At 33.0% G+C, this 23729-nt stretch overlaps 3 protein-coding genes across 8 annotated transcripts; all 3 read right to left on the bottom strand.

Annotated features, from left to right (window-relative positions):
- Positions 1-524: 524 nt before the first annotated feature.
- On the bottom strand, positions 525-5274 carry LOC107648531 (putative vacuolar membrane protein YML018C). 2 transcript variants are annotated; one of them, XM_088489297.1, is made up of 8 exons: positions 4949-5274; positions 3919-4293; positions 3062-3279; positions 2405-2478; positions 1958-2056; positions 1757-1874; positions 880-1015; positions 525-785 (listed from the first exon to the last, which is right to left on the bottom strand). In XM_088489297.1, the coding sequence occupies exons 1-8, from the start codon at positions 5027-5029 to the stop codon at positions 720-722; spliced, it is 1167 nt and encodes a 388-aa protein (XP_088345423.1). In that variant the 5' UTR covers positions 5030-5274; the 3' UTR covers positions 525-719. The 2 variants fall into 2 exon arrangements, with proteins under 2 accessions (XP_088345423.1, XP_088345424.1); XM_088489298.1 differs by having other exon boundaries at positions 3919-4211; positions 4949-5082.
- A 2347-nt stretch (positions 5275-7621) lies between these two features.
- MGD1 (monogalactosyl diacylglycerol synthase 1) lies at positions 7622-13839 on the bottom strand. Its single transcript, XM_016307338.3, has 8 exons — positions 13088-13839; positions 11716-11888; positions 10964-11125; positions 10739-10880; positions 9381-9605; positions 8786-8848; positions 8629-8703; positions 7622-8016 (listed from the first exon to the last, which is right to left on the bottom strand). Exons 1-8 carry the CDS (start codon positions 13613-13615, stop codon positions 7780-7782), a joined length of 1605 nt encoding a protein of 534 aa, XP_016162824.2. The 5' UTR covers positions 13616-13839; the 3' UTR covers positions 7622-7779.
- A 1782-nt stretch (positions 13840-15621) lies between these two features.
- On the bottom strand, positions 15622-23319 carry LOC107605452 (uncharacterized). Of its 5 annotated transcripts, none has more exons than XM_021105224.2 (4): positions 22935-23319; positions 19676-19877; positions 17084-19408; positions 15622-16330 (listed from the first exon to the last, which is right to left on the bottom strand). In XM_021105224.2, exon 3 carries the CDS (start codon positions 19254-19256, stop codon positions 17181-17183), a length of 2076 nt encoding a protein of 691 aa, XP_020960883.1. In that variant the 5' UTR covers positions 19257-19408; positions 19676-19877; positions 22935-23319; the 3' UTR covers positions 15622-16330; positions 17084-17180. The 5 variants fall into 5 exon arrangements, with proteins under 5 accessions (XP_020960883.1, XP_020960881.1, XP_088347942.1 ...); XM_021105222.2 differs by having other exon boundaries at positions 20951-23316; XM_088491816.1 differs by having other exon boundaries at positions 17084-19877; positions 22935-23318.
- Between the last annotated feature and the right edge of the window lie 410 nt (positions 23320-23729).

Raw genomic sequence — 23729 nt, 5'->3', positions numbered from 1 at the left:
AAAACTCTCTCTCTCTCTTTCTCTCTCTGTAGAATGAGGAGTATTTACTGAGATTTTAATGTTTAAGTTAATAAGAGTTTTAGTAGATTTAGAATAAAATTAAATTAAAAAAAATACTTAGAGAATTATAGATAAAATTTGATATTTTTTAAAAATGGCTTCAGATGATTATGAATAAATATTTTCTTATAGAATGCGAAATTATTCTCTGTTTGAGGTGGTTATTACCTTAGTGGTGATAACCAAAATAGTAAAAAAAATTGATTTACTCCTTCAATCGAGTTGAATATGAATCGTGAGAATTTATATATTAATTTGTCCGGTCCGCATAGATGAAGTTACGTGGATTGAATTGTTACTGTTGAGACGAGTTGTAAAAATTTTCACAACTTAAAAGTTATTTGTTGCTAAATAAATTCTTAGATTAGATTATGTTTTAACTCATGTATGAACAGAACTAACATTTGTCTCACGTTTTCTATTTAATGCATTTTGATTAATTAATTATTTATATAATATAATAATTACCAAAAATTAAATATATATTTTATTTAGAGCACACATATATAGTTATGCTCTTTCTTTTTTTCACCCGGTCGTAGGTTATATGATACATATACACTTGTGCTATTCTTTACACTACTCACACATATTTTCTCCTGCATGATTGTATTGAATCCTCGGATTTAATATACACAATTAATTAATAAGCTTCATTCTTATAACTCTGCATCATTCCTTGAAAACTTATCCGAAAGGTTTGCTAGAGTAAATCCTGCAAACACCTGTATTTACAACACAACCATATCATAATATATAATCAAATGTATGTATAATAATAATATAAACAAATGAAAATTATAAGAAAAAAAATGTAACCTGAATGCATCCACAGATGTAAATTGCTGAGTACTTGCGACCATATATAAGCATATCAGCTACCATTGCGACAGGAATATTCAATAACATGCCCAATGTAGCTACCAATGGAGCAGTCCAAACTATTGAAAGTGCCCTATCAAATATATTATTCATCCTAGTTATTCAAAACATTTTCCAATGTCTACTCATAATGTCCTAATAATAATCAAACAAAAAGAAAATTTGTATTTAATTATTATTTTGAAGTTCTTATAGTTTCATTTAGATTTTAATTAGGTCTCCAGAATGCACAAATAATTTTTAAAAAAATATTACAAACTTTTAAATTATAAATCTATAATAATTTGATGTTTATTATTATGATATATTAATAAGGAACATCATTCACGATAAAATAATCGGGATAAATCTTTTCATATAAAATATTTTATTTTGCTTGATTGTTATTATTATGTGTAATTTTTCCAATTTTTTTATGAGTTTTAGATTGGACGACATAGTTTTATGATCAATGGTGAAAATTTGTATACAACTAATATATAAACTATGTAAAGTTTTTCATTAATACTATTTTTTTTTTTTACCAAAGATAGGAGACTCGAATTCGAAATTTCTTAATTAAGTATGGGAAGATTATGCCATTTTTTTTCATTAATACTATTTATACACTAAATACTTTAATATTCATATAAAAATATATATAGTTGTTATTAATAAATTACATATATATATATATATATATATATATATATTTAAATTAACAAAACAAAAAAAACGTATTAATTGTTAAGAAAATACTAACGTTAAATAAATTCCAGTATAAAAAAGTTGAATGCATAAGATAATTGAAAATTTGTAGTTATTTGCAAGTTACCAAAAGTAATCTGAAATAACGCTTGACCAAATGCTATTTGCAATAACAATTTCCATTGTGGATGATGAAGTTGGAAATTGGAAAACAGGTTCAATTCCCACCGCATTTAACGGCCATGCTGCAAGGAAGTAAGAAGAGTATAAGAAAATGCATTCACTCATTGAAACTAATAATTAACAGAAAATAAGAGAAAATCCAAACCTAGCCACCAAAAGCCAAGAAGACAATAGAGACCGATACACCCAAAAATCTTTTGCATGTCAACTTTGTCCCCTGATCCAGCATAACTCTTCAGAAGCACTGCAATTAATTCACCAATTTAATTGATACATTGTGATTAGTGTTAACTATATGTGTCTATCTTTATAAATTAGAAGTGAATTTGATATTATAAAATTGACCTACTTGGTTGAAATTATCCGACTAGTTTTTGTGAGATTATACGCACATCAATTTAATTAAGGTGGACAATTACGTACATAATTAAATAACAATTTAGTCAAACATATCAAATTATCTAACTATTTTTAACTAATAATTTCATATAAAGACAACTGTACGTAAATTTCTACCATTAATTAATTGTTACTTCTTTTAAAAACTAATTTGAGACATCTAATTTTTTGAGAACTAAATGAATTTACACACCTGTGTATAAGCCACAACATACTGCTGAGAGTAGAGCAAAAATGTCTCCAGCTATGGAATGCATTCTAGTTCTCCTAAGCCACAAGAATAAATTTCCATTTTTAGAAATTCAAACAATAACGACAACATATATAATATAAAGATAAATAAGTATTTATATATATATATATAACCACAATGGTAGTATGGGATTATCATTTAAAAGTGTCTGTCCTCAATTTTTGTTCTCATCAATTGTCTCTTCACAAAATATGAAATTGCAATTATTATGATCCAACAAAATTGCAATTATTTTGACTCTTGTAAAAATTTCTGGAAGTGAAATTATTTTAATAAATAATAATATATATTATTTTTTAAATTCATTTTAAAAATCTTAATAAAAAAATGTTACGCACATATTCATGATAATATTTAAATGTGTCTAAATGAAGAAATATTTTTTTTATTTTTTTTATCAAGTCATAATTGAACATAAAAGACACATGTGAGAATGAGTGTGATACCAAAATATATTTGATACCCATTCATATCAACTCAATAAAGTGTCTCCTTCATATATTCAATCTTGGAACACACTTATATCTAAAAATTCTAGAATAAATAAATAAATAAATAAAAATGATAAGTTGAAGCAAAGATTATTATTGAACTTACTGAGAGAAGGTGGCAATATGTTCATCTGCTGCCCATGTTTTGCCAAGAGTGGTCATGGCAACACCAGCCATGCTGATAATGACAGCAGATATTTTGGTAATGTTTACTGAGTCCTGACCAACAACAGCTCCAAACAAAAGTGTAAACAGACCTGACGTTGAACTCAGCACTGTTGTGCTCACAACACTTGTATTTGCAAGTGCCAGGTTTGCCATGTACTGCATCATCCATCATAACAATTTCATCAATCAAAATTCAAAAAACTATGCAATACTCTCATTTTATTTATTTATTTATAGAAACAATGGTTCTGTTAGAGATACAATTATATCATCCTATTATTTAAACTTGTTAGAATATAATTAGGATCAATTAGAATCAATTAGAATTATTTAGTATATCTAAATATTTATTATAGAATATTACGTTTTTATTATTACGATTCTCTTAGCATCTATAAATACACTTTTATATCGTATCATTCCAGACAACTTGATTACACTTAATAATACACAAATCCTTCCTCCAGTTTAATTTCTTATTTCTAACATAGTATTAGAGTTATGGTATCCTCCTTGAAGAGAATAAGTTGTTTTTCTTCTAGTGAAATCACCATATTTTTTTTGATATTATAACATAATATCAAAAATTTTATAATCGAAAATTTAGAGTTCGCTCCTTGTTATTCCTAAAACAAAAAAGAATAGCATAAAAAAAATAAAAAAAAGGCCCAAACAAAAAATGAAACATCTAAAAAAAATTCTGATTTAAAGAAATGTGTTAGAGATATAACTATTCATGAAACGAACTAACATCTTAAAAGTCCTTATATCATTATTTAGATGAATTCATGTTACCTCTGCTGCAAACCATATTGGAGTAAGGTACAAACAACACTTAGCAATTTCCCATGAACCATTTCCATAACACTCTGCATCCACCAATTGATGAGACTCATCATCTCCTTCTTTCTTTACCAAAACCACCCCTTCTTCTGCTTCTTTGATATGTTTGTCAGTGATCAAACTACTCTTTAAATCGGTTTGCGGCTGCTGCTGAATCTCATGCATTCTAAAAGGGACATTATTGTAGTCCCTATGAAGGTTTCTATATAAATTCTTCATTGATTTGTAGATCCAGTCTTTGAGAACTGAAATGGGTAGATACACCACCATCATAGATACTCCAATATATGTGAGTGCAAATGGTTGTTTGTAAACTCTGAAAATCCTCTGCACAAACATATCATAAACTTTGTTGCAATTATCTGTACCTAACTATTTGACACTTAGAAATTATTAAATTGATTTAAATCTAAGGAAAAAAAAATAGTCTATAACCATTGTGCTACCACTTGTTCCTTTTCTTTAATTTATAATTACTATATTTACTTTGGATAGTAACATAATAGTAAAATTAGAAGAAAAATAATCAATAATTAATAGTTTGTAGATATTCACATATGATAACAAGGCACCTATACTCACAATTAAATGTTTTAGATCACACTATGTTAAAGATAAATTCTTGCTTCCTCCAAAAATATATAAACATGAAAAGTTCTATAGCTATATACATATATAGATCAAATAATGGTATATTTTGTCCCTATGTTAAATAAAAACAACAAAGTTTTCATACCATTGTTATTCATTGATTTTATCCATACTTCAAATATAATTGTAACAAATTAAAGTATCATATCCTTGGATTGGATAGAGTCTTCAATGTCTTTGAAGAGTTTCAAATTAAACAAAACAACAATAACTTCTAAAAAAAAAAAAGAAGATATAACGCATGCAAAGTAGTATCAAGTATCAACCATAATCAATCAAAATAGAAAACAAAACAGAGCAAAAAGAATTATAAAAAAAAAAAAAATCAAACCTGAGTTATTTCTGCAGAGCTAACCCATATTAACACAAAAGCTCCAATGAGACCCAACCCAGCATGGTACCTCCAACCCATTACAAAACCTTGTCCTAATAATATAAAGTCTCTATTAATATATGATATTAATTTAATTCCACTTTTGCTATAAAATCAACATAGCCTTCTATAGAAATGGAAAATCTCTTGATTTAATTGGACTCGCAAGTAAGATATATTATGAATATGAATTCAATTCTAGTGTTATATATGACTCATGAGTATTGGAATTGTTGAATAATAATATAATAGTGTTTCCAAAAGAGTCCAAAATTTTTTCTATTGTTATTGTGAGAAGAAGCTACAAACTTTATATGTTGTCAAATCCAAGATAATATTCACGTGCATGCCTAAGTTTTTTGCTCGTCTTAGGCGTTAGCATCATGGCCTCATTATTAATAAATCAAGGAAGAAATTGACACCTGCCGTTTTTAATTTTTCAACAAAAAAAAATTGAGGGTGTCGTGGCATTTAAAGATGATATACATGTGTAATTGATGCTAGGAAACAAGAATCTTGGGAACAGATTCATGCATGAAGCCATGAACATAAGATTACAATTCAGCTTTGTGTTCCATTGAATGAAATTTTGTCACCATTGTTTCTGATGTAATCTTAACACCAAGCATTGTTTATTTGACATGTACCCCAGAATCTAATCTAGCTTTCGGGTTTTGTTACACTTAAGTAACATAAGTTATTTTAATGTTTTCTATATGAACTGCTTGTATTTAGAGTAACTGAATCTGCATAAAAAAAATGCACTGTTTAAGCTAATCTGACTTAAAATAAATCATCCGATGATTGCTATAAAATTAAGAGTAATAGGATAATAAGTTATTGAAAAAATTTACCGTAGTAAATCTTTAAAGGAAAAGTAAAGTATCAAGTAATTATTTAAAAATTTTATAATGAATATATAGGTTTTTGAGAAATACAAATATCAAATATGTTTCTGAAGATTTAAAATATTAGATATACTTCAATTCATCTTTCTGTCAAAGATTTATAAGTCTATCGTAAAATTTTTACAATAATTTACTTAATACTTTATTCTAAAAAAAAAAAAGTTTATCTTAAAATTTTGAAGAACCTGTTTGTTTTATTACTCTAAAATTAAATTCCTTTAGCACTAAGCACTTCTTTTTATCCCCTTTGTTATTATTATTATTGGTATCCGAACCTATCAGCTGCAATTTATTTTTGGAAAAGTATAGATAGACAATAAAAATACTAAACAATGTGAACAATAGATATATCGTATGTTCATTTCACTAGGTGTATGGATGGTTATTCTAATATTAAGATTTAGGTGAATAATTTAGAAGTGTAGTGTGTTTTTATTTGATTGGTGGTTGTTCATGTTGTTCAAGAAAGTCATTAATTACCTAGCATAATCCTTTGTTTTTATTTTTTTTTGTTAATAGACAAATTTGTATAAGAGTTTTAGTAATAAGAATTATTCAATCCAATTTGAAGAAAATCCAATAAAGAAACAAAAGGGTACTAGACTCCTACTTAGGAGTTTTCTTACCGCTAATTCAAAGGCGAAAACACTTATCATAACAAAGTTTATGTAACAACTGTGATTCATGTAAGTCCATCTACTTGTACATTTGTCTATTTTTGTTTTCTGCTCAAGTGAAGTCTTATTCATTGCAGATATTTCTTGTTTGCAATTTTATGTGATCTTCTCACTTCGTTATGAGCACGGATAAGTTATATCACCTATTTTGTAATCTTTGGATAAAGTTTTAATATGCATTTACCCTATACTCGGTTCCAAGTCCAAACACTGAAACACTAAATATCAGCAAGCGGCTAAATTTGGAATATGAAATTAATGTTAGCTGTGATTTTGAACCGTCTGCACTCTGCATAATAAAATCAGAGCATGCAAAGACCTTATCAAATGGAAAAAAAATATGGGAGTTAACTAGGTAAAGTCACAAAGTTAATGAGATCTTAGTATGGCCTTTGTTTTAAGATTTTATCAACTTTAGTTAGACATAATCTATTCTAAAGTCTGCTATAAAATATTCCTTAAGACTAATTAGTTTCAGAAAAATCATTCGTATATTTTAATAAGATTAAATTCTCATATGAAAGATTAGATGACATACAAAAAAAAAAAAAAGAAGACAAATATACACATAAAAAATCACATGAAAGATAGAATCATACATATCATTTAATGAGTCAAACATATACATAAATTATATGCTCCGTTGATCACATCTATTATTGCGTCAATAGACCTCTATCTCTGTTGGTAGAAGTGCATGTGTTACGTTTTCTTCCTAACTTGTGTACAATATGTGTCCACCACTAGAAATTCGTCTCACCAAATAGAGACAAAATACACATCTCTATGATGTGTGTGTAAACTATATATCCTTTATAAACTTGTATCTCACAAAACAAATGTATGTGCCATCGCGTCTTATATTTGTAGTGAACATGGACAACAAACACACACTACCTAATGATTCTGTCTAGCATCTTTTGGTGGTCACTAGTCACCACCATCTGCTCATCATATTAGTTCGTACGAATCTAATAGACTCTTTTTAGTTTCTACCACCCTCCACAATGGAACAAAAATAAACATGAATTTCATAAGGAACAAAGTGCAGGAAACAGCAAAAATTATATTATTTTGAAATGAGCATCTGAACAATGATATGGACTTTTTAATAAAATGCAGTATGTTTGCTAGTGATACACCTTTCACTGCTTCAGGCATTTTATCTGAAAAACTGGTACAAAAAGTTTTGCCTCACCATTAATTAAGCTGCATAAGAATACTCTGGTAGGAAGCTTCTTTGTCTTACAAGCTCATGAAGGTCATGGACAATCTTAAACACAGCATCAGGCCTTGCTAGCCTTAGTGCATTTTGTGACATTACTTTTAGCTCGATGGCTTTTGGACCGAACCATTCTGCAACAATTTTAGCTATCTGCTTTGGTGATTTAGAAAACTTCCCACAACCATTTTCTACTACAAAGGGGACATTGCCAGCTTCCTGTAATGAAAGGAGTTTCTGTAAGTAACCATATTTCATCTTTCAAATTTCGAGTTCTGAGTATGAGGTGGCTGTCTTAACCGTTAAGTGTTACACTGATTATATATATAACCGTAAAAATTTAATTACCCGCAATCTTAAGAATTGCTCTCTCTACTTTCAAAACAAATGTCACTTTGACCAAATTGATACTTTGGAAAATTTATGTATCTGGATGCAATGTCTAAATAAATTTATTTTTCAATGTACCAATTTGGTAACAACATTTCTTTTGAAACGGAGAAAGAATGTGTGATAATAGGTCCAGTGACATGAAACTCTACTCTCTCAAACCTCCCCATTGATACTACGCAAACTAGAATAACTTAGACAGGCACCACTCCTAAAGTCTAACTTTGAGAAAGATTCTATCTACTCACATCAACTTTGCTACCACATTGTGGTTCATTCCACTTGTTTGTAACAAATGCAGTATCCCAGTAAAGTATAAAAGCTCAACCCCACACAATTTTCTTCCAACAACAGCATTATATCAATTGGATCCTTTTTCATTAGAAATTATTCACAAAACAAAAATAAAATAAAATAAAATAACAGGCAGAACCATGATACCTGCCCAGCAATGTAATCATTCAAAATAATTGGGAGGCCTCGGATCATGGCCTCAGCAATTGTCCCTGGGCCCGCCTACAGAATCGAGGGATAAAAAACTATTAATTGCTGCCACAGTGAGTTAAGGAAGAAATTAGCCATGACTATGAGAACGAACCTTTGTAATGATGCAATCACAAGCTCCCATGCATTCCTCCATTTTGGTGACAAATCCCTTGACCTAAGTATGAATAAAATAAAATAATTGAGGGGTTCGGTGCATAAACATGGGATTATAATTGCTATTTTCATATTCATCCACTTATTGATGTCTGTAACCCCTTGAAAGATTACAAGTAAAATATTCCTTTCCCATACCAAAAGAAAAAATAACACTAAATGCATTTAATCACAGGTAAACTCAAGTGACCAAGTCTTTATATATTAGAAAAGCTCATTACACAAGGAATAGATGGATGCCATCAATAACTTCTGCTCCAAGTAACTCATAAATCTTATGTGCCATAAGCAAATTTTATGTAGTCTTAACTAGATATTTTTGGAGGTGATCAACCAATTTTCAACTAATTTCTGCATTCAATAGCAGACACCATGAGTATTTTCTCTCTCTCTCACAACTTCACTCCAAAATTTCAAACATGGGATTTCATAGATGAGAAATCTGATCCTAAAATTTTAAGCATATGGTGAAACAAACATAACAAAAGATAGAAAGAGTGCAAAACAAGGCTTTGGAAAGATTTAATTAATACCTGCACAGGAATCTTCCAATTAATTGCATTTAGTTTGTTAGCAAGCTTCTTGTTGCGACCACAAATCACAAGAATCTGACCAATGGAAGACCCATTATTTTCATCATACAATGAATTTCCAAGTGCCCGAGCAGTAGCCTCAATTGGACCCATACCTTCACCTCCTCCCATCAATAATACAGCAGGAAGATTGACATCCATGCCTAATTCTCTCCTTAGTACATCCTATAGCATAAATTGAATAGCTTTCCTTTAACTTATACAATAAAACTTTACACTTCTATAAATAACTAATTGAATCAAAGTCATGAATCGAACATATAGTGTCAAACAGTAAGGTCGCACTGAAGGAAAAAATAAGGAAACTGAACAGACCCAAATTTATACCATTTAGGTAGGTGAATAAATGCCAGCAATGCATCAATTAGTTTCAAGTAATTACTATCATTTGCAGTTGTTAAGCTTTTCCATATATACTGACAAGGGAGGTAAATTAAGTGAAAGTAGATGCTGAAAATAGGGCTAACAGATCCAACCTTTACATCACACAATTGAACACTGTTAACATAGCAATGGCTAAAAGTTACATTAATACTTTCTCCATCCAAGAATAACACTGATAAATCTGGTACCTCACAAAGTTAATGTATCTAGACATAAATTTGAATGGCGTTATCTTTTATAATCTCAAAATATTTTATTTACTTTTCATGGTTTGTTTATTGTAGATTTTAGTATCAGATAGTAGGGTTTTCTTCTCTTCTTTTTTTTTTTTTTTCATGAAGGGGATTGGGGATGGGAAAACTTGGATCAACAGTTGAAATGTCTCCATGTATCTCAAGATCGCAGATGCAAACCGTAGAATCAGTCACTAGTGCTTTAAGTTAGGCTGCCTATATTACACCCTTTGGGTGCGGCTCTCTCCCAAGCCTTGCTTGATGTGGTATGCCTTACACTGGGCTGACCTTTCTTAAGGGGCTTCAGTTGGAAGTATGAGTTAATAATTATATTTTTGGGAGTTGTTTCTTGTAAGTTGTACTCTAGTAAGCCATGCCTTGGAAGTTGTAGTTCGATAATTACATCTTGAATTACCAAGAGATAAAAACTGAGAGATCATAGCTCACACTGAAAACTGAACCTCAACTTTTATTCAGAATCCTTTTCTTGCTAAAATCAGTAGTCATTCCAGTTCAAGTATAGTCCTTTTAGATCAATTTTCTTTGTTCAATGTATTATTCATTCACATCTCAATATATCACCTATTGAACATCTTCCACCTTTACCCTCCACACAATAAACAATACATTTGGTCAAACAAGCTGTCCAATTCAGGGCAATGCATGATGAACACAACATACCTTTGGACGAACAGGCTTAACAAAGGAAGGTCGGACAGGTAGACCATAAATCTTTATTTGGGATGGCTGAAGTCCAGCTTTCTGTGCCCGTTTTGCAACATCTGTTGTTGGACAATAGCATCTAGTTACAAGCTTATGAAACCTAAAAATTACAAGATAGAAGTCAAAACAAGATTATCAATAAAGAAAATATAAAATCCATAATAGAAGAGAAGCTGAACTAACCATGTAGGATGGCATGTGCTTAAATCAGTAACAACTGTTGTAAAAACAATCTTCTCCAAAAGCCCCTTTGCCCTCAAAATACGAAGTGGAACATGCTGCATCAGTGGATGCACACTGATTATTATATCTGGCTTATATTTCATTAGCCCTTTAGCAACCTCACTGTAAAAGAAAGATGGGATATTCAACTCTGACACGCAAAATATAATTTATATGTCTGAGAAGAGCTACATGGGCTCAAGAATATAGCTTCAGTTAAAAAACAATTTCATCATCTGCAACATCGGTTTGATACTTTGATACTACCATGATGCACTAAACATTTGAAACTGTAATCCAAAGATTGTTCCAGTGTATCATGCACTATTTTGAAGTACACAAATTCGAATAGAAATATTGCCAAGTAACCCTGTCATTATCTCTACTTCTGTCTATCTACATTTATAAACAAATATATGCACTCTGAATATGAGCAAAACAAATAACTCCAGCCATTTGGAATGAAATCTGTGAAAAAATATAAAGTTCTTGGATATAACTTATTGCAGTTCTTCAGTGATCCAAAGACAACTTCAGTTTGAAAGATGAGCAAAATGCTACAGCAGTACTGTCTTTATGTCTCACTTCACAAAACCTATAACCAATCTACAATGAAATGTGAGTATCCTTCCTTCTTTTTCTCTTGGTCTTATTGGAGTAATTTGGCAATTAATAGGAGTAGGAATTGTAAAGTAAACACACAGGAATCTCACCGAGCTATGAATGTTGAAGTTGCTGCAAAATTAGACTGATGCACAACACGTGGGGCAGTTCCGTAGTAGGTCATCTTCCATAATGGCCCATGTTTCACCAAAAAGCTATAGCTCCTTGGGAGTTGATTGAATGGCCAAGGAGTGTGATCGGTCCATAAATCAGTAACAAACACCTGCGTCATGAAATCCACATTGAGAACACAACCAGGGTAGGAGAAGAAAGAACAGAAACTAAAAAGAACACATGTAATCTCACACCCAACAATCAGATTGCTAAATTTTCCATCAATCCATCCCACAAAAGAAAATGCAAACGAAAAATATGAACACTCATTTTATACTCCAAATAAAGTTTACATCAATTAGTTCCTCAGTTATGAATGTCATAAAAAGTGTTTGACAGTTTGTTCATCAAGAAAAGAGATGGTGGCATCGGTTTATTTCCTTTCTTAAAATTATGCCCTGATACCAATCCATTTGCTCAATCAAAGTGATCCTACTGTAGTACAAAGTGGAATCATTTTGATGACAAAGTGGAATCATTTTGATGCCAAATCAGAAGCTCCATCAACATTCTAATTTCTCATTATTAAGCAAGAACAATGTTGATGTCATTTTCCGTAATTTAAAGTAAAGGTATCTCAACACTGACTTCCTTTTGAACAGCCAAAGTGAAGTCAAAGCATGTATTTGATTTGTATTTTTTAATGAAAACAGAAAGATAAGCATTCCAATGAACACTTTACAAAAAGGTAGATGATTCTTCCTTTGAAGGAAGGCCTGTTAGCATTGTAAACTAAACCTCACTAAAAATGTGTGTTTTTTCTTAAGACAGAGAGAAGAACAATTATAAGGAGATGGAGGATAATGATCCTTCATAGAGGAGCAAGAAAACCATCAAAAGAAGAGCTATCTATAAACCATAGCTTTCCAGTCTCTCAAATATGTCTGAGAGGGGAAGTCTCTAATCAAGCTTTACACCAAATAGATGCCAAATATCTAATCCTATACCATAAAAAATGCTTGTCAAAATAGGGGGAAATATAAAAGTAACCTTGTAATCGTCCTAAAATTATTCATAAATACAAAGTAACCAGTAAAAAGTTACAAAACTAGAATAAAGTTGGTTAACAGTAAAGTGAGAAAAAAAGAATGATCAAAGTAGAATAGTTCTAGCCACCAATTAACCTGCTTACTAAAGCATCTTCATTTCTTCTTCTAATTAGACAAAGTAACCAAGTGCAAGGTGAAAGTGTTACGCACATGTCCATCAAAATTAGTTACAGATATCTAATCATGCACTGTTACATCGATAAGAGTGTTTGACTCAATCAATCACCATTAAATTCAAGAAAGAAAGAGAGTAAGTAACCTGGTAATGATCGCCAAATTCTTCATAAAAAGCAGCTTTGATAGCTTCAGCAGAAGCCCTATGTCCACCACCAGTGTCACTCATGAGAATCAACACCTTCTTGGGACCCACACCTTCTCCGCCATTAAACTGCAACCCTTCACCTTCCACAACACCGTTGCCACCATCTTCCCTGACTCCATTCCCATTCCCATCGTCACCACTCCCAACACGCCCTCCATTCCCATCACCACTTCCATTGCCATTGGTGTCTCGGAAGGAACCAATCCTCAACGAAGCGAAGCCAATCGGAACCCTATCGCAGTAGAACGTAACCGCACGGTTGAAGTCGTTGACGAAGGTAGCGAAGGCGAAAGCCCTGACCTTCAAAACGGTGCGTTTTGGCGCACGTGCGTTGAAGTGGAGGAAGGAAGAAGAGGAGCAGGTGTCTGGTCCAGTGAGAGTGGAATTGAAGGTGAAGCGACAGATTTGGGTTCCTAAATCGAAGAGAGAACGTTGTTCGTGGTTAACACTAGCGGGATTATGCATGATGAATAGTAAAAGTGTGAGTGAATGTTTCTATTTTAGGATAATGTTACAGATTGAGAGGGGGAAGATTAATACTTAATAGGTTGCAGAGGGAAAACTGTTACTCTTTGTTGGAGAAAGACAGGAAGAGAGAGTGGGGGTTTTGTTGGTTCATGCCATTTTCTCCACTTCACTATTTCCTTCTTATTGGCACCAAGTGGGTTGCTAATGCTACCATGTGAATCTGATGTATATTTGAATCCTAGTTGAAATGAAAATATTCTCTCATTTTTCTCATTAATAATTACTCTTTTTTCATTATAAATTTCTCTCTTTTTTTAAATATTTTTGGACTTTAAGTGCAGCTGTCTTCAAATTTTAGATGCGTTTGTTTTGAGATAATGTGATAGAAATTGGAGATTGAGATTTAGTATTATATTTATTTGTTTAGAGGTTGATATTAAAATTTTAGTTTTCGTTGTCAAAATTTGTATTTAATACTTTCAAAAAATAAAGACACATAAACTAAAATTTTTTATAATGAAAACTAAAACTTTAATAATATTGTATAACTAAAATACTCACATTCTAATTAATTAATTTCAATTTTATTTTTTGTATAAATTAAATTAGGACTTTATTCTTAATAATTTTTTACTCCTTCATCTTTTTATTTTTTCTTTGAAGATCTAAATTCTTAATTCTAAATTCAAAATCTTAAACATTAAGTTTAAATTTTATATCTTAAATTATAAATTTTGAATCTTAAATTTTAAATTTAAATAATTTTATATTTGAATATCTCATGTAAAAATATTTTTTATTTATTTATCATGTGAAAATATTTTTTTAAAGAAAACAGGTTTTTTTAAAAAAATATATAAATTATAACTTTTCGAAAAATAAAATTTTTATTTTTGTTTTTACTATTAAAAATTTGATAAACACAAATTTTTTTTATTAACTTTAATGACAGTCAAACAAATCCTAAATCCAAGTCATTAATATAAAATACAATAAATCAAGAACTAAGATTTATTTAATTAATAAGGTGTGTATCACTCTTACTTAATAAAGAGTGTTTAAAAACGAACCTTAATTTTGATATGTTATTCTAAATAATTTTATATATTTGCATGAATTTTATTAAATAACATATTTAAAAACTAATTACTTTTGATGAAGTGACAATATACAATTGAATTTCTTTTGTATTCGTATTTTGTGTTAATAAATTAATGTCAAAGAAATAGTGTATTTGAAAATTGCAAGTTAAGACGTGAAATTAATTTAATAATATTCTCCCTCTATTTGCTATTTATACTTCTTTTCCAAACAATCCAAATCAATAACTCCTAATAATTGTCTGAAAAGTTTTTATTTATAAAATTACAGCAGCCAGTCATGTGAAGTGAATGCCAAGCAAATACACAACTCGACTCATCACAGGACTGAGCAAAATCACAAAAAAAGTAATATTATACATTCAAGTTTTTTTATGAATTAAGTCTAATCAAATTAAATAATAAGAGTTGGAGACTTGGAGTAATACTATTTATTACTGAATTTTGTTAATGTTAAATTAACTTAATTGGACTTGATTAACAAAAACACTTAGATAGTTGGATGCGCAGCATTATTCCGAAAAAATTGTGTGATGAATTGTTTGTCGATTTAGAATGTAAACATAAAACTTTCTTATTCTCTATAGCTAAATTTTCATTTTTGTATACCAGTAGTAGTTTGAACTTTTTACCAATATTTAGATTTTATTGTCATAAATTAACTATTTGATTTGAGGTTGTCTCTTTTAAGAGTTCAGTTTTATTCACATACTATATTATCCTCATTTAATTATATTATGAATCACCATTTTTTACTTTTAATATATATTTTTTAATACTCTTAGTTCTTTATCAGTAAGATCCAATTGCAAAAGATTTAAAATATAAGAGATCAAATTTAATATGAAAACATAAAAGGCTGAATTGAGAGGAAAAAAGAAAAAAGAAACACGGAAGACAAAATTAAGAGAAAAAAGTAAAAGATAAAAATAAAAATAACAGGAGCATTTTTATGAGTGATTTTGTTTCAGTTACAAGATTCAAAAGTAACTTAAACTTTGTTGGTATTCTTAATTAGTCATCTAGATTGTACATGGAGGATAACAAGATACCATTTCATCTAAACATTGACACTTTTGAGGAAATGAGAGGAATGTCAACTATTGCAAGTTTGGTGGCAATGATATCCAACATCCAGCCATACAGTTGCATGTGAGAGGCATTGACTCTACACTCTATGCAAAAACAATGATCACAAAACATAAAAGATTTAGATTTGACAAAGTGATCGCCACCTCCATTTGAATGCAGCACCTTCTTGAAGGAGACCGAAATTGGATCAAAGCAAGCATCAACAATGACAATGATTCCTAAGTAATAGAATAATCACAACTACTTTCCTTACCATCTTGTATTTCAACTCCATCTCTCTAGTTTCTTTTTCCTATCTAATTTGTAAGCTAACTAATATTTTTTAAATTTCATGTCTGGACATGAGAAGGCATTTAAATACATAGGTCTATTTATAGGCAATTTTGAAGAAGTGGAACTAACTGAGATTGGCTTGGTTGAGACTTGAGAGTGCACACCAAAAGCATGTGAGTAGGTAGCACATTATTCCACAATATCTACACAACTCCATTGCAAAATGTGTCTTGCATCTTCAATTTAGCTGTTCAGCAAATCCATCAGTCAAAAGTAATTATACAAAATAGTACCTTAAAAGTATCCATCATGGCCTTTCAATAACATGAAATGTTATTTACACACATATTTATATATGAAAATGTACTCTACATACATTATATATGTTACCTTTTAATGGTTATGGAAATGGAAGATAGTTGGCATTGGTGGGAAAAACAGTAATGTAGAGAGTAGAAAGAGAAAAAAGAGAAGAATAAGTGATTTTTCCAGTTTACTGATAAAAAAAAGTGAATCTAATTGACAGCTTGGTAGCCAAGATAGACAACTATTCGAATGCTTAAAATTTTATCAAAGAAAGAGGTGCTAGGGACTACAGATGAGGAAGCAATTTCAGCAACAAGAGTAGTCAATGCGCTAAGTTCTCTTCCAAATGATTGGGAGAACTCTGTTTGGGAAAGAAGCATGCAATTGTCAACAAGGCACACAATGTTAGAGTTCATTTTCATGCACAACTTGTAGGATAATATATCATGTAAATAATATTTAGAAGAAGATGCATACTCTACCCCTAAATTCTTGTTTTCTTGTTATCAAACTGAAATATATAAGCAAAACACTAGCATGAAAATGATATGCCTATCATCATCACCACAAAAGAGAAATACATATGTGCCAAACATAAAAAGACAATTATCTAAACCATATTTAACATTACATGAATGAATTTTGCTTTCTCAAAAATCAGAACCATTTTTCCTAGAACAAAGAATGGCCTTACCACATTGAAATGCAAGATGTATTGGATCTCTCCAACGAAGGGAAGTGATAACATAGCACCATGGGCACAACTTTTAAGCTTGGAATAGTAGCTAATATCACAAATTCGTCTCATTTTGTTGTATTCCACGCTCAACAAGTTGCAACATAAGGTTATCAGCCTCAACCAACTTTCCATCAGACATTAGTTTCTTGCTCACTCTCTGACACAACTTCAAATCAGGAACCAAATTACGGCTGAACATTCTAGAAGCCACTCGATTTGCTGATAGAGGAAGCCCTTTAGTCAGATAGCTTTCAATGAGAACATGGCATGTATTAGCATCAAGGTTTGATGCTGTTCTCAAAACCTTCCCCAGAAGTTTCTCAGCCTCCTCGGGTTTCCCCAAAGCACAAAGTTTCTCAATTACTTGATTGTATAATGTTCTTAATGGCTTCCTAACAAGCATTTTTTCCAATAGTTTCAACATATCATCCACTCTCTCCCATTTACAATAATGGTGGATGACTGTCCTATATGTTACCGGAGTAGGATCCAAACCTTTGCCCAGCATTTTCGTTATTAACTCAGCAGCCTCGTCCAATCTACCTTTCCTCCCCAACGCATCAAACAATGTTGTAAATGTGACAACATCAGGATGTTTGTTGATTAAGTACATGTCTTCTAGCACTGATAGAGCAGCTTCCAAGTCACCAATCTGACAAAAACCGTGAATTACAGTAGTAAAGTTTACGACATTGATGGCACAACCCTTATTCAGGCATTCTTCTAAAAATCTTTTAGCTCCAACTACTTCCTGATTTTGACACAGGGACTGTATTAGCAGGTTAATTTCAACTGGAGTTGGAAAAAATCCCTTTCCAACCATTTCCCTAACCAAATCACAAGCCGCGGACAAGTTTCCTTCCCTACGGAAACCATGCATCACAACACTGTAACTTATGGCATTTGGCGTCCACCAATGCTCCTCACTTACATTCAGCATCTCCCTTGCCTCTAACGATTTCCCATTGTGGCACAGGCCATTTAACAAAGCTGTGTATGAAACGGTATTTGGCTTGCACCGATGTTTGTACATCTGCTGCAGCATCTTTTTCGCTTCATCTATCTTCCCCATGCGACAAAATCCATCAATAATAGCAGTATATGTCACAACATCAGGAATACAGCCCTTCGAGTACATCTCGTTCACTAAACTCTTCGTCTCATCTATTTTGCCCTTCTTACAAAAGGAGTTAACTACTGCACTATACCCAACCTTATCAATGTGGAAGCCCTTGTCTTCTGCTTCTCTCAAGTAAGCCAAAGCATCATCTGCATGTCCATGCTTGGATAGCGTGTGAATAAGTGTATCATATGTAACTTGATCTGGAATTAATTCACTATTCACCACCATTTTCTCCATCAACAGCTTCACTTCTTCAATTCTTTTCTCCTTGCAGAGGAAAGTCATCACAGTATAATAACTAACCTTGTCAGGGGGACATCCCTTGGATGGCATTTCCGTAATAAGCTCCAATGCATCTTCAACCCGATTCAGATCACAGTAACCCTTGATCAAGCAGTTATAAGTGACAACATTGGGTTTGATTCCAACCAGCTCCATTCGATTCAAGAATCTCAGTGCTTTCTCCAATTTGCTGCCCTTAACTAAAACATAGATAGCAGTGTTACATATAGATAAATTAGGTTCAACTCCAGCTTTCTGCATCACGGTCAAAACTTGCATGGCATGCCTCAACATGCCTGCTCGACTATAAGACACCATCACATAGCCAAAAGCCTCAGGGGAACATTTGATTCCACGGCGCATCATAAGCTTAAGAATCCGCTTAGCACCCTGGCACAATTTAGTCTTGCTAAGCACATCTAACAATGTATAGTAGACAATAGCATTGTGTTTGTAGCGCCACTGCCGATCAGCCCAATAGAAGAAATTCAAAGCAATCCGTTCATCTTCTTGAGAGCGTAAGACAGCACAAACATGTGGGGGCTTCAATCTTCTCAATAAGTACCTCAAATATCCTTCAAGTCTAGGGTTCCAAGCTGACCTATATGTAATCAACCTACAAACTTCCTTAACCAAAGGGTGCCTGAATTCATGTTCATCAATTTCAACTCTACCAATACTCTCTCCATATGCATGATTGTCATTGCCATTAGAGGAGCTCATAAACTCAAGACCCTCATCATCACCATCACTAGACCCTTTCACGACACCATCACCATCTTCTTCCTCTTCATCATCACTCAGTGTATCAAGACTACCAGAATTGAAGTTCTGACCTTTACTTCCATCATCATCGGCAGTAACACGCAATTCCCCTGGAAACCTAAAACTATGATTTTCACGTTTACCCTGACCTTGAGCCCCAAAACCAGAAACAGAACTTTTTGCAGGCAATGATGAAGAGCACAGATTCAGATCAACACAACATAAAGAATAATCATAGAAGTAGCTCAAGAATCTATATTGTAAACCCTTTCGCAATGGATTGAAGCTCAGTGCCATAAGGTGCAGGAAGGCAATGTTTTTCACAACATGAAGAATACAAAAGGAACTTTGATTCAATTATGAAGAAGTGCAGGTACCTGCATTTTTTAAATTGAAAAGGATTGGTTGGTGTGATTCTCAATTAATGGAAGCTTTGGATGAAATAGAGGGAGGAATCAGAGATGGAATATGAGCCTGCGACTGTGGTGTTGTCTTTCTGTGCTGGGCTCACCGCTCATGATGACACCTAAACAACATCGTTGATTGCTGGGATTTCGAAGTACATCCCTCTAAAATCAGCTGCAAAAAAGAAAAAAAAAAAAACTACTCTAAGAAGAGACTCATAAGCAACATAAAGATTAGGGTGATTATGCCCCAACTTAACCAGTCCATCAGCACAAGCATTTGACGTGATTGCAAGTTAAGGACCGGCCTTTTTTCATCAACTTCTCAATGGCAGCAACAAGAGGCACGGATGAATGAGAATCACTAGCACCATTGTGACAGAAGTCCAAAGCGGTTTTGGATCGACTTCAAGCCGAACCTTGTTAAACCCACTATTTAATTTAATTTGAAATGAATTGAAAATGAAGTATTATTATACAAATTTGTTATGTAAAATAAGAATTAATTTGATTTAAAATTGAGATAATAATTTGATTTTATATCTTTATTATTTATTTACCATACAATTTTTTATCACCACTAATAACCATATACTGCTGAGCCATTGGATTTTTGGTTCAATCGGTGGGTTACGGGTTGAATCGGTCTTATTTAAATAAAAATATAAAACAGCTGAAATCTTAAAATTAAAATTTGAAATGCATGTCTTAACTAACATTTGAACAATAGTCACTTAGTCAATAGTCACTTAGTCAGTACCACTATAATATATCTTAATTTAACACAATAATAACAATATATAAACTATGTCTAATGAGTAATTTCAAAATCTAGGTATCTATCTTCATGTAATGTTCTTGGGATGATGGTGTCTCTGATGAAGCCATCTTAAAATCCCATAACAGAAAAGAATTCAATCAATTAAGTAACTAATAGTAAAACAAACCGGCATCATTACAGAAACAACAATCAACAATCAACAAAATTCATAATCAGTGAAACCAATTCATAAACCAATGCAACAATTAACAAAGCCACTGCATATTCAACAATTAAACCATATTCATAATCAGCAAAACCCCTGCATATTCATATTTATAAACCAATTCAGAAATCAATTCAACATTTCAATTCAACCACTGCCATATTTATTTCTAATCCGCTCATAAACCAATCAACAATAAAATTCACAGCAATAACATCAATGAATCAACCTGAAAAAAACTGTAAAAAAAATTAATGCTCACCTGATATTGCAGAGGCAGAAGATGGACGACAAGCAGCAGTTTAGGCAGCAACAACCACGGAAGAGAGGCGGGGGAGGGACGGAGGCGCAGCTCGCCGCGAGCACTCACCAGGAAGCACAGCTGCAGGAAGAGAGGCAAGACGCGAAAAGTGGAGCACACCAGGCGTTGGGGGCTGTGATGGCGGAAGACGACGACACGCTGCACGGCTGCAGGAAGCACAGCTCGAGCACTCACCGGTGGAGGCGCGGCGAGACGCGAGCGGCCGAGCACACAGCATAGACGGAGGAGAGAGGCGAGACGCGACTCGTGAGCACACGATGTGGAGTATCCGGCGAGAGGCACGACGACGGCGGCGGTGAACCGAGGTGAGCTGCCAGCGCTGTGCCTGTGTGTGGTGTGCCGTCGTCAAAACTCAAAAGTACTGGGTGGGGTGAGTTCAACTAGCCTAGGGTGTTTTGTTTTCTTTAAACGTCAAGCGACATCGTTTTGGGGGGTTTTAATCAAGGTTCTGAAAACCGAACCGGTTATCGAATCGCTCTAATTACTGGTTTAATGGTTCATAGGTTCAACCGGTTCGACCGTGATGGAACCGAAAAAACCATTTTATAATAAAATAATAAATAAAATATAAATAAACACATTAAAACATAATTATAGTTTAATATAAACTTTAAAATATCATCCAAATTAAAAGTACTATATAAACCAGAATATTATGATCTCATTCAAATACAAACTCAAGTCAAATAACAAAAACAACCAACTAAACATAAAAGGCCAACATCCAAGTTTGTCATCAATCATATTTATTCATATTCACAATTTTATCACAAAAATTGAATTCAGTGAAACCATTTATCCACTTAAAATGAAAATGGCAAATAAAACACCTGCTCTGAGAACATCAAGCATCCTCTACTGATTTTGCATACTTATGATATTCATAAACAGTGGCCACTACATGTTACGATTTAATATTAGGAAGGGTACTAGTTATGTCCATTAGAATTACTTAGTTTTTTAAGAATATAAATAAGAGACTTTTATCAATGTATTAAAGGAATTAATGAATTGATATTGAACTTGGTTCAATTTGGAGTTTCTCTCCCTAACTCAAAGAGGGAGTTCTAATATTGGTGCTCTCATTTAGAGGTTTCTTCCATTTTTCATGGAAAAACAAATAACTCAACAATATGAAGATACATTTCCAATATTGGATGGAAAAGATGGTTATGGATGGACAACTGAGGAGCAGAGATTCATAGAGGTGGAAAGAGGTTTGAAAGGGAAAGCTCTAAGATGGTTTCAGTTATGGAAGGCGCTCAATCCATTTGCCAATTTGGAAACATTCGAAATTGCGTTCTATCATCGCTACCAACTGGATATGCGTCCAAGCTTGCTAGAAATTTGCTGGAATGAAGTTGCAGAATGGAAAATTGAGTGGGAAGAGATTAAAGCTAGACTAAGGCAGCAACAACAGCAACCACCACAAATCGATCAAGAAGCAACCAAATCTCAGCTATCAACAGAACAAGACTCGCAGTAACATCAACAGAAATTCAAGAAAAAAGAGAGGCCGAAATCGATGCAAATTCAGATTCAACAAGCAATTTAGCAACAAATCCAACAACAGATCACAAATTCAATTTCACAAGATCAGTTCACAAATCAACAAGTCCAGAATATGATATTGAAGAAGAAGAAGAATCAGATTTCAATTTTGAATTTCAACCACAACAACAGTAAGAAGAATCAAACAGAAATTGCAGATCAAGCACGAATTCAAAATTCAAATCCAGAAATTCAATAAAAAATAACTCTAAAGTCTAAATCCTCTAAGTGATTAAGCATAAAAAAAAACCTAAGCAAGATATTGTATGAATAAACTAAATAATACTAATCTAACCAAGCAAAGGAGGAAAGGGACATCTCTGAATCTGAACAACAAATGAACAAAAAAAAAAGGCAAGAAAATAACCATTACTTTCAGTATGAGACTCTGAGAAGTGAGCAATGAGCAGAGTATGAGGGAGAAGGAGCAAGAACGCTGGTGATGAGAAGGTGAGGGCGACGGTCGACTAGGCAATGAGCACGACGACCCACGACGTGCGACGGACGACGGGCTACCAGGAGAATATACAGGCGGACGCACCGATTGTTTAACGCTGAGTCGAGCCTTGCGGCGGTGGGGGAGACTGTAACCTAGGGTTGAGAGTTGAGAGAGGAAGGACTGAGGATTGGGGGAATGGCTTGGGGGAGAGTGGCCGGAGATGACAGTTGCGACGGCGGTGGCTGGACGGAGCAAGTGACAGAGTCATGGAGGAGCTCGAAGGCCAGATGTTGCTGCGGGTAGCGTGAGTGAGTGAGTGCTCAAGGACGGGGAAGAGGATTAGGTTTTGGTGGAAAATCTGAAAATCGGCCGGGTTCCGGTTCGGTTCGATAACGGTTTTTCAAAAAGGCGGTTATGATTTCCATCCGGAAACTTCATCGATTCACGGTTCGATCGATCGGTTCGAACCGATTTTCAGAGCTTTGGTTTTAATTAAAAAAATTTCAAATCGGTTCGAATTTTTCAAACCAGCCGGTTCACTAGTTCTCGCAAAATTCGACTGAGTCAAACCGATTCTTACCGGATTTGTTCCTTACATGATCTAATGTTTTCGATCTGATTGCCCAAGTCAGTTCAATTTTTTTAAATACGCTAATAATCAATTAATCATCGTCGAACCACTCAATCTTGGGGTCGCCCAGTATAGTCACCCGTCAGTTAGTCAAGCTC

Source organism: Arachis ipaensis, chromosome B6 (assembly GCF_059453495.1).
Source record: "Arachis ipaensis isolate K30076 ecotype BB chromosome B6, ASM5945349v1, whole genome shotgun sequence".
NCBI lineage: Eukaryota > Viridiplantae > Streptophyta > Magnoliopsida > Fabales > Fabaceae > Arachis > Arachis ipaensis.
This window is presented reverse-complemented; position numbering and strand designations above follow the sequence as displayed.

Bases quoted from the DNA above. Each gene is read 5' to 3' on its own strand.
- LOC107648531 (XM_088489297.1), bottom strand. From the start codon at position 5,029: ATGGGTTGGAGGTACCATGCTGGGTTGGGTCTCATTGGAGCTTTTGTG. The intron at 1,875-1,957 runs GTTTGGATTTTC...ACTTCCTTGCAG, and splicing joins TCTTGGCTTTTGGTGGCTAG to CATGGCCGTTAAATGCGGTG. The intron at 1,016-1,756 runs GTAACTTGCAAA...TATATTTGATAG, and splicing joins GTTATTTCAGATTACTTTTG to GGCACTTTCAATAGTTTGGA.
- LOC107605452 (XM_088491816.1), bottom strand. From the start codon at position 19,595: ATGGCACTGAGCTTCAATCCATTGCGAAAGGGTTTACAATATAGATTC.
- MGD1 (XM_016307338.3), bottom strand. From the start codon at position 13,615: ATGCATAATCCCGCTAGTGTTAACCACGAACAACGTTCTCTCTTCGAT. The intron at 9,606-10,738 runs GTATGTTGTGTT...TTTATGCTATAG, and splicing joins TTAAGCCTGTTCGTCCAAAG to GATGTACTAAGGAGAGAATT. The intron at 8,849-9,380 runs GTATTAATTAAA...ATTCATACTTAG, and splicing joins ATTGGAAGATTCCTGTGCAG to GTCAAGGGATTTGTCACCAA.